General features: G+C 41.4%; 1 protein-coding gene across 1 annotated transcript in view; it reads left to right on the plus strand.

Moving 5' to 3' along the window:
- The window catches only part of LOC139299035 (electrogenic aspartate/glutamate antiporter SLC25A13, mitochondrial), a 43,528-nt gene that overhangs the window by 250 nt on the left and 24,989 nt on the right, over positions 1–18,289 (plus strand). Inside the window, exons 2-7 of the mRNA XM_070921900.1 lie at positions 662–715; positions 881–1,023; positions 6,508–6,623; positions 9,737–9,876; positions 14,833–14,979; positions 17,080–17,218. Coding sequence (XP_070778001.1) covers positions 662–715; positions 881–1,023; positions 6,508–6,623; positions 9,737–9,876; positions 14,833–14,979; positions 17,080–17,218 — 739 coding nt within the window. The remainder of the gene's footprint in view (positions 1–661; positions 716–880; positions 1,024–6,507; positions 6,624–9,736; positions 9,877–14,832; positions 14,980–17,079; positions 17,219–18,289) is intronic.

An 18,289-nucleotide genomic window follows, 5' to 3' on the forward strand; every position in this document is an offset into this window, starting at 1 on the left:
TGTACACTTGTCTAACGGTGCCTAAGTCAAACTGACGGAGCTGTCGTTTCAACAATGACGCACAGCACAGTAATGAACCTGTTGCTGCTTTTAATCCATGCTGCTCCTCTCAGACCACGTCTCCAGTTTAACTGGTCTGTCTCCGCTAAAAGCCGGCTGTAGTGGCTGGTAACCTTGATTAGCATCATGCTACATGTTGTGGCATCCCTGTCACAAACTACTTGCACGTGCCAGAAGTGTGTACAGGCTTGGGGAGACGTTTTCACACGGCTGTGCTGTCATCGTTTGTTTTCAGCCAGTAGTTTGTTTTTTTCTCACACGTGATACTACACCAACATATTTCTGCCACACAACATTAAGTCATTCCAAACTCAAGGTTCACTTACTATCTTTTCCCAGAGCTTTCTAAATCTACTGTCCTTTTCAGTGACTGGAACTTGCTCAGGTGTCATCACATGACCTAAAGATGTGATAAGTAATCTTTCTCTTTGCTTGTGAATTACTGGAGAAGTTTGGTGTTTTTGTTTACATTAGGCCCCTAAAAGCATTCAAATAAAACAATCCGAACCTCTGCTGTACAGCGACGATTCACATGGGCCAATGTGTTCACTTGGTGTGTATGAAAGTTGTATTCACAAAATGTTCACTTATTGTCATGCAGGCAGTTCTGCCTAGGAGGGCTGACCCCACTGAGTTGAAAGCCATTTTTGAAAAGGTAGGATTTTACCTATGTATTTTTTTGTTTTCTCTTTTGTGTTTGCCTCTTATCAAAGACGCTTTTCACTTATCATTCGATTTATGTTTGTTTCTCTTTTTTTTTTAAGTCAAATTCTAAAGCTCAGCGTGCCTTGTGTCTGTGTCTGTTTTTTTCTCTTAACAGTATGCCAGCATCAAGAAGAATGACGAGCACTTCATGTCACCACAGGACTTTGTGAGCCGTTTCCTCCATGCCCACACAGACATCCGGCTGTCAGATGAGGCCACAAAGCTGCTGGCTGGAGTGGTGGATCAGAAGAAAGATGGGTTGGTCTTCTGATGTGTTTCTTTTAATATTAGGGGATATTTCACATGAATTAAGATGCTGGTATACTTTTTATTCTAAACAAATTCATGAGATAATCCTTTCACCTTGGTGGGTATACATATGGAATGATGGATCACACATAACACTGTTAGAAAGAGGGCAAATATGGCCATAGAAATTTTACAAAATGATGAAAATAGAGGATCAACAACAAAGTGTCTCATGAGGACTGACATCATTACTGTTTCAAAATATTTCTGGCAGAAGTTCTGACTGTGAAATTGCTATGCTGAGTCTCTGTTTAAGCCACACATTTATCTCCCCTCATTAATATCAAGCCAAGTGCTAAGTAGTAAGCTTATGAAAGACTCTTATCAAAGCTATCAGTACATGTATTATGTATCCCTTTGATCTCGTGTGACTACCTTTCTAGTGTTATTTTGCATTTTATAAACAAACCTATGACTGAATCCTTTGGTGTAAAAAATTCACAGGGGGATGTTCATACTTGAATTATATAGCAAAGAGACATCAAACCGCCAAAGGCCCCTTTCAGGTGTTTCCTTCTTTGTAGATATACCCCCAATTTCACACTTACTCCTCCCCCCATCCCCATCACCCCTGTTTTTTACATTAATATGTATGTATTTAATGATACATAATGATGGGTAATAAAATGTTAGGGTAAGTCAAAAAAGATTTTAAAAAAAAACTCACATTGCCATGGTAACCACCTGGGCTTCTACAAAGAGCAAAGTGCACATGGCTGCGTAGTTTCATGTTATTACATCTGCTTCAAGGTGTGTGTGTGTGTGTGTGTGTGTGTGTGTGTGTGTGTGTGTGTGCACACAGAGGATGGTGAGATGGAGTAGTGGGGGTTTTGGAATTGGAAAAAGAGAGAGCAAGGCATCCACACACGCATGCACGCACGCACACACACACACACACACACACACACACACACACACATGCACTGTAATTGCCCATGCTATTCAGGAGCACTCCGTTGCATTGTGCGGCTTTGGAGCAGGATAAATGGTGGCCGTGGCATCAGGGTAAATCTATTAGGAACCCATGGCCCAGGCTTTGTATCTAAACCTCATTTTGGTTTTGTGGAGGGGAATGGAAATGATATGGGGGCAAAACAGGGGGAAAAAAAGTAGTTTTTTTCTCTGTTCTCCCAAATAATGTTTAGACCTTGGTTTAGATGTGATTCCTTTTTTACTGTTGACATTGTAAAAGCCTTATGATGCTTGTATGTTGTGATGTGTTATTTTCCTCCTGAACTTTGATAGATAAATTATTTGATGAGACAAAACAGTCTAGATGATTATTCTGCAGACCTGTGTCTCATGAACACAAAACAAATGGATATAGAAAGTAGGGATGTGGCACCGACAGTGCTAGTGCATTGTTTTTCAAGCGCTCATCCGTGCAAACCTTATGAAAAGAACGGGCGCAAGACAAAACAAACCACTTTAGTGGCTGTATTTTCATCCAGCCTGCGCCAATCTCATGCAAATATGTTTGTGAACAATAAGTTTTGGTTGGTATATGAGTGTGGTATATTTGAAGCTCGTGCGCCTGCTGCTGTTTTTGCCAGGTAGGACTCCATTTCAACAAGATGAGTCAGGGGTAATAGATTTAGCAGGGGGTCGGATGGCAGGCAGCATGCTCGCTTACTTTTCTGTCGGAGTGTATCTGTGTGAGAGAAATTTCACTTAGATGCCAGTGTGTGTTTGAGTGTGTATGTGAATGGGTTGGTGTGTGTGTGTGTGGGGATGTAAACAGTGAAAATGCATTTGTCTGCCTCCCCCTCTGCGACTGTGTAAATCAGGGGATATAGTGACAGTCGTAACAATCTGTTATGTGGAAATCACTTTTCTCCCTCTTATTCTCGCTGCTCCCAGTGAGACAGAGAGACAGAGAGATAGATAGATAGAGGAAGAGAGAGAGAGAGGAAGAGAGACAGGGCTTCGGAGGGTGGAGATGTCTCAATTTCCAGGAATCAGATGTTTTGTGTATGTCTGCGTTGACATACAGAACTGCAAGGTGGTTTGAAGATTTTCCTTTCTTCTTTCTTCTCTTTCTTTACTCTCTCCCACATACCATAATGCACCCTGAGCTCCCTCCATCTTGTTTTGGCTCTCTCAGACTCCCTACCTTTTTTTGCTTCCCCATCCCTTCTTCCCTCTGATATTTTGATAGAAGCATCTGTTCAAGTGTGAAAAAACCCCACTTCCCCCATAGACTCTTGGAGGTATAAAAAAAAAAGGAGAAAAAAAAAAACTTTGTTAAGGGAGCGTGCTGGGAAAATAGCAGTCTGCCAGCTGCTGTGGGCATTCTGGCCTTGGACTGGTGGGTGTCCACTCTTAGAAACCGAACAGATACTGGCAGCTAGCACTCACCTGGGTGTGTGTGTGTGTGTGTGTGTGTGTGTGCGCGTTTGTGTGTGTGTGTGTGTGTGTGTGTGTGTGTGTGTGTGTGTGTGTGTGTGTGTGTGTGCGCAAGCACGCTCTAGGTGGGTGGAAGGCTGTCAGTAACAATGCCAAGATGCCAGGGACAGGGGATTATTGAAGCCCCTCTAGGCCCTTCTCTCCCACTACTATCACCGAAGGAGAGCTGTCTTTCTATCAGCTGGGCCTAACCAACACCATGCATTTATGGTACTTGTAAACAATGTTTCCAAACCTGGTTTTCGGTTCAGAGGAGTGTATTTGGGTGCCTGCTGAGAGGAGACAGAGATAAAAGCCAGGTGACGAAGATGAGATAAAAAACAAACAAAAATATAAGGAATATAGGGTGGAGTTTTTATGCCAGACCGACGTATCACAGACAGTTTAAATGTCATTGTATTGGCATCCTAACACCAACATCATTCAGCTGTCGTCTTCGTTTATGTCTTGTGCGTTACATCTCTCCTCTGATACGTGTCACGGATAGGTCTGCGCCTGTTTAAAGATTTAACAAAATCCTGCGGAGTAATGTAAGTGTACAGTACACTGAAGAGATGCCATACCACAGTATCACATTAGCCCTGTCTCCGAAGTTCATCCTGGGCTGCGTACATGGATCGGGCAGCCCTGGACACATGCCATGGCAGTTGATGGTTGGGAGATGCCGTCGGTTGATTTGATTATTGAGTGTCTCGTTGGGGTTGTGTCTGCGTAGCACAAAACCGATGGCTTCCCCCCTCTCATGGTAATCATTTTGCAGCCGTCATGGCGCTGCTAATCAACCATCATAAGCTTCATCCCCGGCTACAGAGCTGTGTGTAAATGCTTACGAGTATGCAGAATGTTTCCTCGTGTGTGCGATGGAGATGCCCCCTGGATCTTGTCTGGACTCCCTGGTCTAAACCATGGTCCAATCCCTTCATGATCAGCAGCCCTCTCAGTTACACTAATATGCTGATTATCCATGTCTGGGAAAACACAGACGGGACGACCAGCGCACATGTAAACTGATGCGTGTGAACAAGAAGAAATCTGACTTTTTCCCTCGGTTCTGTCTGGGAACACTAGTGCTCTCTGAGTCTTTGCACTGCAGCCTGTAGCTGCTTAAACTCCTCTATTAACCTCTCTGAGGTTTACTTTCAGAGTGTACTATACATCTGTCACAAAAGAACGATCATTATTGGAGAGTTTGATAATATTCCAGCAGCGTCTGTGGCGATGGTATTGGCTTTGTTTTTAACAGTGGCTTCACGTCGCAGCAGTTTGCTTTTGTGCCCCCTTCCACCTGCTAACCATCAGCAGGGCCCTGCTCTTTAGAACTACCTGCTTAGTTAATAAAACAATTGTTTCAAATACCTTTGAAACAACAACAGCTGATTTGATTTGCCACTGAGGAGGACTGTATGCTCACATTTTATTCCCACTCCTTTTTTCTCTTTGTTCCTCTGTTGCTCTCTCTCTAGCACACACATCTATTCTTTTCAGGAAGCGTATTGATGCCGTCATAGCAATATATTTTTGAGTTTGTACTGAAACCAAGTATTAATCTGAGTCTTTTGTGTTGACTGTTTTGGCCTTTTATTTTTTTTTCCATGGATGGTTGAAGGGAAGAATAACATTTTTGCAGACTACATTCAAAAGACTTTAAAGCCAGTAATCTAAACATGCTTTTCAGCCTTTATTGAGTATCTCTGGCACTCACCAATTTTAAGAATATTTCCCTTTTTCTGGTATTATTTTGATAACCAATACTTTTGTCAGTGCACATCTTGCATCTATACCGTATTTTTTCTGCATATAAGTACATATAAGGATGCACATAAGCACCCACATGCAAACCTGAAACACTCCAAGTCCAAACAAACACCTCTAAATTTAATCAGTACCATAATTAATTACAGTAAACAGGAAAATGTAATCATTGCACCCTCCTTCTCGATGCCAACCCCCCCCCCCCCTCAAAATTGAAATAGGTTTAATAGATGGATGCTCGGGGACGGCTCATTAGCACTGACCCCTCCTGTAATTATCAGAGCCATTTGTGAAATTCATAATGGACTTGTGGCAACTGTGAACCAGGGCCTAAATAAAGGCTAGACTGCGTGGTCCAGTTCCCCACAGCAGGATTCTCCCATGGGAGCTCTCAGTGGGTTCACACAATACACAGTGATGGTTATGTTTATTTATTTCTTGTTGATGATGCATGTAGGCATTTGTGTTATTACATAGAAACAGGAGATAAAACAGTGTTTATCAGAGTACTGACAAACTTGGAAAGAGAGGAAGAAAACAAATTTGTTGTGTTTACTTTCAACTCATAACTTTTTGAGTTTTAGTGTTGATGCAGACAAATCAAGTTCTCCATTTCAATTTTTTTCCACCTTGGCTTCTCTTGACTTTCGCTCTAAACCACATATTGTATTACGTTTATATTGAATGAAATTGTATTTCCTTAACTGGCTCCTAACTCCCTCCTTGTCTGTCTACTTGTTTAAAATGGCACACTAAAATATAAAACTTCATATTTAATCATTTTTCTTTCTGTTGGTGTAAGGTTGGCCCTCTCTATACCAGCTGCCAGCTCAGACTGGGAACACACACTGAGCTTTTTAAAATGTTTTATTTTCTTACTGTCACACTCAATGAGTTTATGACATTACATATGGAATAACAGACTACTGGATAAAAGGCAGCTTGAATTACGCGTAGCGCAGATTGATAGGTTGTCTAAGTGTGCTGGTTTGCCACTGTGTGGCAGTAATTACAATCAAGTTTTTAGTTTAATGTAGTGTTAAAATAGCTTGTTTTTTATTTAATATTTCATTTTATTAGTGTAAGTTTTTATTATGCTTTATATGACGAAATTAATATCAAAGACTCAGTGTCTCACATGTGTAGCTGATTAAGTATTTATACAGGGAACTTGAAACATGAGTGCCACATTAATAAATCAACTCAAATGACAGCATTTAGCAGTCTTTTACAGTCCTACCTGTCCTCTGTCTTTCTGCCCTTCTCTCCTCTCAGGATGATCTCCTTTCAGGAGTTTGTAGCGTTCGAGTCGGTGCTGTGTGCCCCAGACTCCCTCTTCATGGTCGCCTTCCTGCTGTTTGATAAAGAAGGCAATGGAGCGACCACTTTTGGTAAGTAACTCTGCCTCTGATTTACAGGGTTAGATAAAATAATACTATAGTCAAGTTTGCACAGATGTACCTAGTGTCTTACTGAGCCAGTAGCATGTGTACAACAGGTGCTGTAGTGTGCTTTACAAGAGACCTTGAATTATGTACTGATTCTTGAAAGGTACAAACCCCAGAAACTAATTTGTTACTCATTTTCAAATATTGGTATTGTGGTATTTATTATGTCTTGTCTTCCACTCTTCTGGGAGCATTGTTACTTTTCCCATATATAAATACTGTAGGCCTATCCAAGCACTCAGCATGTTCCTCTTAAATGCACCACTGAAGAAGAGATTTTCATACAAAGTCCTCTTTTATTTATGTGAGGGTCTGACCTCTCCTCATCTGTTCTGTTATGATTGCACCCACAAACAAAAATACTGTTTGTGGTCCTATATCTTGTTTGTAAAGAAGGTTAGGTTTGGAGGTGGAGAGGGCTGGTGGCAACTAAAGGATAGAAATGAAGATGGAGGAGGGGGTTGGTAGCTGTGTGTGTGTGTGTGTGTGTGTGTGTGTGTGTGTGTGTGTGTGTGTGTGTGTGTGTGTGTGTGTGTGTGTGTGTGTGTGTGTGTGTGTGTGTGTGAGAGTGTGTGTGTGTGTGTGTGTGTGAGCGCGCGCGTGCATGATTGGCACCATTACTCTGATGCCTGGAAGCTCCGAGGTGAAAAGGGAAGACATTTGTACTCGTTGCTTATTTCACATTTGCCTAATTGATTTAAACAAGTCTAATGCCAGCCTTCTGTAGGTGTGCGAGGCGTTAGCACATTAGGCTTGATTTGAAATGCAGTGCACACATCCCGCTCGCAAACAGGGAAGAGTAAGTGAATTTCATTTTAATTGTTGCTGTCGACAGGGTGCAAGATCATTGCGGGTGATTATATATGCACATATGTAAATTTTCATATTTAAAAGGATCAATTAGAGTGACGTTGTCTTGGTGGCAATTAAAAGGTCTGCTGTTTTTCTGCGCCTCCCAAAGGTTAATGAATATCCCAATGCCTGTGAGTTATGAGACTCACATACAAGTGGAAAATTGCATGAAAAACATAACACACATCATGCCATGCACAAACACTGACTACAGTGTCTGCCACTTGCATCGGGCTAGCATTTCACCAAAAGCAAATAACTTGTGACTAAGATTATAGACTTGTCAAAGTTGCTTTATTGTGACACATTACAGAATTCTCTCTTTTTCTCCCCTGCTCCCTTTTTTCTCTTTGCCGTTCATTAGATTAAAGAGCCCCACCAAGGCACAAAATAAAGAACTCCTTTCTTTATTACCTATTAAAAACATTAATAGCTGCAGCTTACATTGCATTAAAGGCTCGTTTGTTTTCCCATGCAGTAAACGTCTGTACTCTGATTTCTTTTTATTTCATTTTTCTATAAAGCCATTTTTATTTGATAATAACCTCAGTAATTTCTGTTGAGTACAGGCGGCACAGAGCTCTGAATTTTTTAGCATGTAAAAAAATAAATGGGTAATTTGGTGGAATGTCGAGTTCATAAAAATTGCAACGTAACACGGCATATGAAATGCAGTTGTGCCTCAGCCAGCAAGACAAAAAAAAGAAAGAACTAAAGAGGACTGAGTGTTGACAGGTCTATAAAAGCTGATAATATAAACGGCAGGCTCTGGAGCGGCCTCTCCTTTAAAGAGTTAAAGGCTGTATATTTATTGCCTCATTAAAGTGTAAAAAAACAATGCACAAGCTGTCTTCCTTCAGAAGGTAAGGCTGAGCTGAAGTAAATATCACCTTTCTCTCCCCCTCTCTCTCCTTTTCCCTCCCTTTCTGTCTCTATAAAAAATTGTTTCTTTCCTCCTTTCCTTTCTCCACTCGTTCAGCGCGGCTTGTTTGGTAATAAGAAACAGGTCGCTCTATTGGTTTGTTTTTGTTTCTTTAGTAAGGCTGTAATTTAGGCCTCATGTTCAGTGTCTCTCCACTCCACTGGCTGTAGAGGCTTAGAGGGTTCAGGCAGAGGAACACGAGTGAGAAGAAAAGGCTTTCCTTCTGAATACAGAGCCTACACAGCTCAAACAACTTCTGCCATGTGTCATTCAAGACTGATTTAGAGTCGAGGAACTTCAGTCTCAATCAGAGCAGAATTGTGTTCTGGAGATTGACGTTGACATTTTGTCACAAACAGTCGCAGACATTTTTTTCCCCCCCAAATCAAATAATTACTAATGTTAACCACAAGATAGGAAACACATGCTATTTGTTAAGACCTGACTTACAAGACTTTGTACCAACAGATTTTAGGTCTTTATTAGAGCAAATTAAAAACTTAAGATGGAAGAAGTATTTCATCATTGTTTGTTATGAAAACAGGAACATACAGAAAGGAGAATATGGAGAGGATTTTAATGGTGGTGAAGGCCTTATACATAGTTAATGTATCCTTATGAGCCTTAAAGGTAGGGTCTAATTTGTAAAACCTAAACAGAACTGTTATTCTATAATTGTAAAGGATTCGAAGAAAAACTGTTTTGCTTTAGCCTCATTGCTTACTAATTTTTATTTAGATTGTGTACATTTACATATGTCAACAAAGAAGTTTCAGATCAGTGATTAGTGGTGGCATGTAACTAGCTATGGTTGCTTTGTTAATTAGATTTTACATGCAAAACATAATCAGCTTATAAAATATGACACTGTTTTACCATTTAAACTGCCTAAGAGTATATAATGTGGTCATAATGAGTTCCAGCTTGACCAGCTACAACAGTAAAATGCTATTTACACATTGATGCATAAGTAACAATAATCTAAGGATATAATATATAACAATCACATGGGCTGTTTGTCTGCATAACAAGTATATTTACTTTTGGTACTTCAATGCTAATAATACTTCTGTACATTTACGCACGTTACGATTTTGACTGCAGGACTTGTATTTTTACACTGTTGTGTTTATATTTAAAATACTTCCTCCACCACTGCAGACAATGCTGGTGCACTTCCATATTGAGTTGTTGCATCTTGTTATTAGGCTGTCAAGAGCAACTTGTCATCATTCAGTCATAATTAAAGCAGCTTGTCTTTTTTTTGTTGTCTTGGTTGCAGAGGATGTGAAGCAGGTCTTCAGCCAGACCACCATTCACCAGCACATCCCCTTCAGCTGGGACTGTGAATTCATACGGCTGCACTTTGGCACACAGAGGGACAAACAGCTCAGCTACGGAGAGTTCACCCAGTTTCTCCTGGTAGGTTTCATGTTGATCACCTGCTCTCCACTCTCTTTGTATCTCTGTTTTTCTTCTTTGTCTTTCTATATTTCTGTCTTTGGCGCTTTCTGTCAGTTTGTCTAACTAACTCTGTCTTATTTCTATTATCCAGTGACCATCAGTGATAGTCAGTAAATCGGTATCAAGCTATATATGTGCCTGTACACGTTGTCTTATCCTCACGTATTGTTTACAGGCTGTTCATAACATCCTGTCATGTAACTGTATTGTTAGAGACTTATCTAAGCTTGGCCAGACAAATGTGACCATACACTGCACAGACACACGCAGGTTTTTCGTTGTTCCTTTCCCTCTCAAACACAGCCCTCCATATTGACCAGATTAGTCATTAATGAAACACTGAGGTTATGTATTTGGGACATTTTCTGCATTTGTTTTCCATTAGCTGACGTACACCTAGCATTACTCTACTCCACCTACTCTGAAGCAGGTAGAGACGTGGTTCCACCTCCATAAATAGTATAGCTGGAATATTCCTAGTGTATTTGTGGTGTGTGAGCCATTTTCCAATATGATGTCTAGACTTAAATCAGGCCTAAGCAGGGAGAGGTGGTGGTGGGGGTGGGAGAGAGGGCCTGAGCTGTGCCAAGTTTGCATCCACACTCACCATGTATCTGAATGAGCTTTTTATATTACACTTAACTTAGACCAGATGGCTTACACACAGTGGGCAACAGCGCATGGATATTGGGACATTGTTATGTGTGCGTGCGTCCTTGTGTGTGTGTGTGTTTGAACGTACACTATGTGTGTCTATATATCTGTGTGGTTCTATGTACTGTGTGTCTTTATCTTACTTTATCTGCTTAACCGTATGTGTGAGCGGTGGCATACAAGCTTTGTGCATCTGTGTTTATGTCTGTGTATTTGTGTGTGCTTGTTTTTGGCCCTTGTGTGTGTGTGTGTGTGTGTGTGTGTGTGTGTGTGTGTGCATGAGTGCAAGTCTGTGGCGTTGTGGCCAGTGGACGCTGTACTTTTGCATTGACAGAGTGCCCAGTTCTCTCCCAGTCAGTCACTCAGTGGTTTCCAGCTCCTCACAGCAGCAGGCCAGCAGCCAGCCGCACTCATTGCTCAATATGAAATGCACATTTCCTGCTTATGCTTGCTGTATTTGATCATTTCTCATAGCTTTTGATTCATGCCTTGATAAATGACAAAAGAGAGTGAATTTCAAGTTTTTGTAGGATGCCTCTCTGTGTAGGTAAGGGTAAGAGATGTTCAACAGAAGATTTATTTAAAGTATTTGAAATACCGTTTATCTAGCACTTCCTTCACTGGTCTACTGATATTCACAGAACAAAAATATTGTATAGAATAATCTACATATTTAATTTTAACTTTAGATGTCTAATTCTATCATAGGTTCTATTAAAGTGTGTTTCATTAATAAGACATATTAATATCACTGCGATGGTAAATTACTTATTGCAATTATAGTACTTAGGTACAAGTAAGATTCAGGTGGTGGCAGTTCACTCCTCTCATAGGGTGTTATCAGCTGCTGCAGTGATTGATGACAGGTCAATTAGGATAGGCACAACAACATTTCCTGAATCAGAATTTAAACCTGTGCAATTACTACATACTTTGTGATTGCACTACTAACCAATGCTGTTACGATACCTTTATTAACAGACAAAGCATTTGTAAATGTTAGCCAGAAAAAAAAGAAAAGTACACTCTGCAGCTATAAAAGTTGTGAGAACCAACACACACGTCACACACACCATATTCAGAATATTACATTTAAAGTTACATTTATAATTCCCTACCACCCAGCTTTCCCCCCTAAGAATGTTCCCATCCTTTATTTCCTCCTCTTCCTGCCATACAGGCATGTGTTTATTGTGTTTTTCTGCCATTGTAACCACGCCACTGCCAGATGCTCACAAGATGGGATTATCGGGGAAAACGTTTGCACCGCATATTTCTCACAAGGGCTCTCTCTGGCCAATTACTGTCTTGATGGAAGCCAGAGATTCTCACCAATTACATGCATTTTTCCCGTCTCACGCGTGGACGCTGGCCAAGGCTCAGCTCGCACTGTCAGTGTGGTGTTGTCTCTGGCAATGGCATTACCGATGTCCAGAGAAGTGGCACATAGTGGCACATAGTAGCCCATATTATAAATCCTGGCAAGGGCTCGAATTACATGGAGGGGACACACCACATGTCCCACTTCTTTCCTAAGCACTCAAAAAAGTGAATTGTTGGCATTGCTGAGATTTTAAAAGTCCCAATTATATGTTTGACTCTCCCAAGAATCAGTGGGCAGCCCTTAACATCACAGTGTAGAGGGCTCACTGGCACACATGTAAATGGGCAGTTGCACTTAAGCTTCTCCTTGTAATAGCTTTGGAAAAGACAGGGACAGTCCTGCTCCTCTCATATCTATTGTTTAAGTTTTGAAGAGAGTGGGGGAAAAGAATCACAGCCATTGAAAACAAACAGAGGTGGCTTGTCATGTGTTTTTATTCTCGTCGAAGGACAATTAAGGCGACTGCAAATGCCTCAGCGGTCTCTTGTTGGCTGTTTTAAGCCCCCTGCCTCCCTCACTCCCCTCCCAAATAAAAACCATGTCCCTGCTACTCATACAGTTGCAACAAGTTAAGGTTTTTAGAGGCTGAGACTATAAACTGCTCCATCCCCAGGACCTTAGTTGTTTTGTTGCTCTGTGTGGTTGATGTGTGGCTTTTCAGACTTTTGACTTGTCCAGAGAAACAGGATCGGATTTTTTTTTTCTTCATTATGGAAACAAACACAGATAAACCTTATTTTCACACAGTCGTGCACGCAAAACGTTACCTTCTTCACTTTCCTTTTTTTTGTTTTGACTTTAAATATTCATCTCTCATCCTCCTTTTCCTCTTCCCAGTTTATTTCACGCCAAAGTGTTTTGACCTACTCACAACCGACCGGAGAAGTGAGTCATGACACTCAGGATGCTGACACCAAAATATCTCACCTTATTTACTTTGGGAGTGTTTACGTGTGTCAATCTCTCTTCGCATTCCTTGCCTTTCTCTTATACACTCTCCGGAGCCCCTGCTGTGCTCATAGGTGATACTGACACATGGCTGCTACATTTGCTGTTTTTGCAAATCTGGCTCTTTTGTTGCAATGTCTATTCTTACTCCCCTCCGGTCTCCACTCAGCTTTGTGTAAATGTCACTCTTCCCCAGTCATTTCTCTTGGGCGCCGCAAATTTAGAGTTCGATCAGTTATGCTGTCAGTGAAATATCACTCAAATTCAACACAACAATAAGTCATAGCCTCATAGGGTTTTGTGTTGTGCTAATACCACTTTTTTGAGTTCCATTTATAACAATAACATCTGAATCAATCAATTGAATAATGCCATGCATGTTCGAGATTTAATCAGTCCCCCGTCAGCATTTTTTGTCCGACGTGTGGCTTGAAGAATGTCCATTCTTCTTGGACGAATTGATAATCATTTATTTTGAACTGAATTACTAACTTACTTATTGTACTAAAACTACTAGCTAGTGCTTACTTTGAGAATCGTCATTCAAAAGCATTTTCCCTGACATGGTTCTGCACTTATACAAAATGTTGACATTTTCATTCTGTCTACATGTACATACAGTTTTAGGATATTTATTGGATTATGTCTGTCATAAAATTACTTTTTAAATAGAGAAATATTTCATAGTGTATATGCATGTAGGGCTGCAAGAAATGATTATTTTCACTATCAATTATTCTGCTGGATATTTTCTCAATTAATTAATTAATAATTTGATCTGTAGAATATCAGAAAATAGTGAAAAATGCTCATTATGATTTCTCATCATCATCAAATTACTTGTTTTATCCAACCAACATTCCAAAACCCAAATATATTGAGTTTACTATCACAGAACCAAAAGAAAAGCATCAAATCTTCACGTTTGAGAAGCTAGAAACAGTGAATTTTATCTTCTTTTTATTTTTATTTTTTTTAATTAATTGATTATCAAAACTGTTGCAGGTTCATTTTCAGCTCTCCATGTATGTGGGAAATTACAGAAGATAATTCAGAAAAGCTGTTAAAAACTGTTGCATGGTGCTTCAGTTGAGTAAACACATTGATATGTACTTTAAAAGTAGGTAAGCTTGAATTGGCTGTTGGCATTGTGTCACCATATTCCAGAAGCCTCGTGATTTTTTGTCTCTTTGCGTGTTTGACCTAAAGGCCATGATCACAAGTGAGTCAACAGCCAAACCGACTAGTTTTAGATTATGGTCGTATTCCACAATGACTCTTTGTGGATTATTATTGTTCTGATATCCCTGTCTTTTGCTGTGACCGAGTTTCTTGTTGTAAGACAGAGGAAACATCGGTGGCAGCGGTTTGTTTACAGCCTCTCTCTGAAGACTTGTGGTTGCAGGTACCGATAATGGCTGCTAATTTCAAAGGCCTTGTGGGACCTGTACCCACCACAGCCTGCTGTTGTCCCTGTGGACTGTTGTGTGTGTGTGTGTATGTGTGTGTGCAAGAAGAGAGACAAAGTGAGCAGTTGGGTGATTAGCCGTCTTGCCTATGCGTGCACGTCTGTGTGTGTGTGTATGTTTGTATGTTTCTCCCTGAAGTGGATTTAATGGGGATTTGGGGAGGGTGTGAAAAGCCCAAGAGACAACTCACAGTAGGCAAGCCGCTTTTGGGAGAGGGGACGAGAGTGAAGCCTGGCCAAACGCTGGCTCCCCCGTTACTGAGGGGGGGAGACGGCACCAGGGGGCCCATCAAAGCAAATGCTGTGTTTTTCTGCATATGTGTTTATGTGAGTGAGTTTATGTGGATTTTAATTTACGATGGCAATTTAAAGAGGTGTATGACCCACATATGTGTACAATAATATGCATTTACTGTATGATCTAACACCTAAACTTCCCTCTCCTTTCTTCTCTCCACAGGAGATGCAGCTGGAACATGCGCGGCAGGCTTTTATCCAGCGGGACCAAGCCCACAGCGGCTCCATCTCAGCCCTGGACTTCAGGGACATCATGGTCACCATCCGGCCGCACATGCTCACACCCTTCGTGGAGGAATGCCTCGTGGCGGTGGGTTTTTGTTTGGCTCTGCGGTTCTCTCTTCCATTTGTTTTGCTGTCCACGAGAGCCAAAGTCAGGCTGGTTCTAAATAGTGAGATCTGCCAGCACTGTACACCTGGGAGTTATGAAATGATTTTGTCATGATATGTTAAGAAAATATTGGACAAATTGGGTGTTCTTTATTCAGCAGCAGCTAAATGATAAATTAGGTCACTGCAAGACTGATAATTTAATTTCACATCTTAGCTACAATGTTCATCATAGTACATGTGAATGTACATCCATGTTCATTATGTGTTAGCCATGTTGTGATAAAGTGAAGTATCTATATATTTAACAACATTTTCACAAACACAGTGTTGCATAAGGAGTGCCTCTAACATAAATACTATAAGCAATGTTTGCTACTGATTCAGTTGCTAATGCCAGCTAGGAAGGCTAGCAACCTAACATTACTCTGTTCTCTGTAAAAGAGTTAAAGGCAAGAGTGTTTTCTTCCATTTCATTACTTCTTTCGTGTCTTTTCTCCTCACTGTGTTCGCTTCTTTCTCTCACACCCCCACAACCAAACACCGTGGCTTTCTCTTTCCCTCCAGCTGTCCATCTCTCATTTCTTCTTCTTCCTCTTTACTTTTTCTGTCACCTCCCATCCGCTCTCTTCTTCCCTCTCTTCATTTTTTTTCTCCCTCTCTCTCAACCACCCCTCTTTCTCTCCCCCCCCCCGTCCCTCCCTCCCCCGTGTCTCTGTCTCTCTCCCAACATGTCATTAAGTCTAACCTCTCTGGCAGTGTCAAAGCCAAGCAGGCCAGCTGAATGGGAAGATAGAGACAGAGCTTTGCAGTCCATCATCTTTGCCTGTGTGTTTGTGTGTGAGCTGCCGTGCATGTGTACTCCTATTTGTTTTGAACCCTGAGATGTTTGTCTTTTTTCGTGTCTTGTCTTTTCTTTGTGTGTGTCAGTGTTTTTGTTGCAAGTGTGCATGTCTTGTGTCTGTGTCCATGTGTTGCCCCATTTCATAAACACCTTGTAGACTCTGTCATTTTCTCCGCTGCGTTTACCTCACCGACCAGACATCTTGGTGTGCTGTTAGTAAACTCTCTCTCACACACACATACACACACACTCGTACACACACACATATCCAAAACCCCATAAACACTGCAGACACATTAAAGGCGGTATTATCCCAGAACACTAACAGTGAAACAGCAACCTTTAACTCACTTACCAAACATGGCAAATGATCAGCGCCACACTCTTTTCACCCAAATATTGTTCTCCTCTCCCTCTATGTGAAAGACCCTGTGTTGAATATGGTGGGAAGATCCATGCCTATAGGCTCATGGACATGAACAGATACAAAAGTGTCTCTCTGTGAGGGCAGTTTCACCCAAGCCAGAGCTTCCACCCCGTTTTGCAAACATAGTGAGCTGCAAGCAACCTTCCTGAATGTGTCTGTAAAGCAAACAGTGCCATCTAGTGAAAGGAAGCTCCAGATTTTCTGTCCTCAACCCTCAACACTGTTAAGAACTGCAAAGCCTCAAGGCTCATCTGATACTCTGGCCAAAGCTACCCAAAACAGGCAACAACATTTATGGAAGGTACTCAAACACACATTTCTAAACAGACAGCAGTTCGAGCTGCTCCGCGAAGAGTTTGAGAGCCTGATTTGGTAAAGATGGGATGCTGTTTCACATAAAAGAGTTTGTGTGCAGTCTGGAATGTCCTCAAGAGCCCAGCATCTATTTTTAATCTGTTACCTTTTCTTCTATTTTCTGTTCTTTTACCACTTCCTCCACCTCATAAAGAAAGTTAATTAAACTCCTTGAGAGTGTTCGTTGTGTGATGGAAAAAGTAGCGGTTGAAACAGGTTTACTTCTCCCTGTGGAGCGATGGTAAAGAGGAACGTTGATGATTAACCACTGGTGTTTGTCAAGATTTCCTCTTGACGTGTGATGTTTTAGTATGTTTCTTCTGTGTGTATGTATACGTAATCATTATATCTAGATGTATCTCTCAAGCATTTATTCAGTTTGGAGTGCAGTGTGTATTGTGGGTGATTGTAAGATTTTACTGCGTGTTCAAATACGTGTCTCCATCCTTACCCAGGTTGCGGGTGGCAGCACATCTCACCAGGTCAGCTTCTCATACTTCAACGGCTTCAACTCGCTTCTCAACAACATGGAACTGATCAGAAAGATCTACAGCACCCTGGCTGGTCACCGCCGAGATGTAGAAGTCACCAAAGGTACCCGGGGAGAAAACCCCCCTCAAAAACTCATACACAAGCTTATGTTAACACAGGCAGCCAAAACGCTGATGCACATTAATGAGTATATATATGCAAAACAAATGTGAGCATGCACTGTATGCGCTCAGGTACTGTATCATACAAACTGACACAGCCCTGTACTACAGGCAGTTTTAAATGTGTTTTCCAGATAATGTATTTACGTCTGCATGTGTTGAAGGGAGGGTGGAAACTTGTTTTTGTTTGGTTTTCTTCCTTCCCGGTGGCATTTAAATGGGCATGCTGGATCCGACCCAGCACACGTACTGCATACCCGCAATCCCTGATGGAGCCTGTCTTGTCTATTAGACATCCTGGCACTGATCTGAGGAGCACTTTATTTGTTCTGGGATGTTTTTGGTTGATAATGAGATGTTTAATTCTTAAAAAACGGACAAAAATGAGGAATGCTTGCTTTGTTGACAGTTTTGAGGTGTATTAGTCTCACCCTGTAGATCAAGTGCACGTTAGATAGTTAAAACCATTTTATTAGCTTTTTCTTAACTCATCTTAATTACTGCAAAGGAAAGATTTAAAGCTACAGGTGATGAAGTTAGGTCTTTTTTTTTATCAATTTGTCTTTTTCAGACATTTTCTCTAATTCTCTCTGTCTCCCATGGCCAGTTTTTTTTCAATCCTTATCTGTCTCACTTGCTCACCCCACTTGCTGTCTCTCATTCCTTTCCTCAGCACTTGGCAGTAGGCCTAGTTAGCTTTCTCTTTCTTTCTACCTTTCTCTGTCTCTTTCTTTCTGACTCCCTCTCTCCTGCTCTGGACGTCTTTAAGAAACCATTCTGACCTCTCTCCACATGGCCCGGGGCCACTAATGTAGCCTTATGATGCTATCTGAAGCCTTATCAGGGGTGTGGACCCTAGCCGACCCAGACCAAGAGCCCATACGCTCCCCAGGCTGTTCCCACCATGGGTACACCAAGGCTGGGCTTGGCTCGACCCATGGTGGCCCGTAGCCAGCCAGACCTCCACGGCCACCACCCATCCACCCTCCACTCCCTGAGTCATTAAGGCCTC

Source organism: Enoplosus armatus, chromosome 16 (genome assembly GCF_043641665.1).
Source record: "Enoplosus armatus isolate fEnoArm2 chromosome 16, fEnoArm2.hap1, whole genome shotgun sequence".
Classification (NCBI taxonomy): domain Eukaryota; kingdom Metazoa; phylum Chordata; class Actinopteri; order Centrarchiformes; family Enoplosidae; genus Enoplosus; species Enoplosus armatus.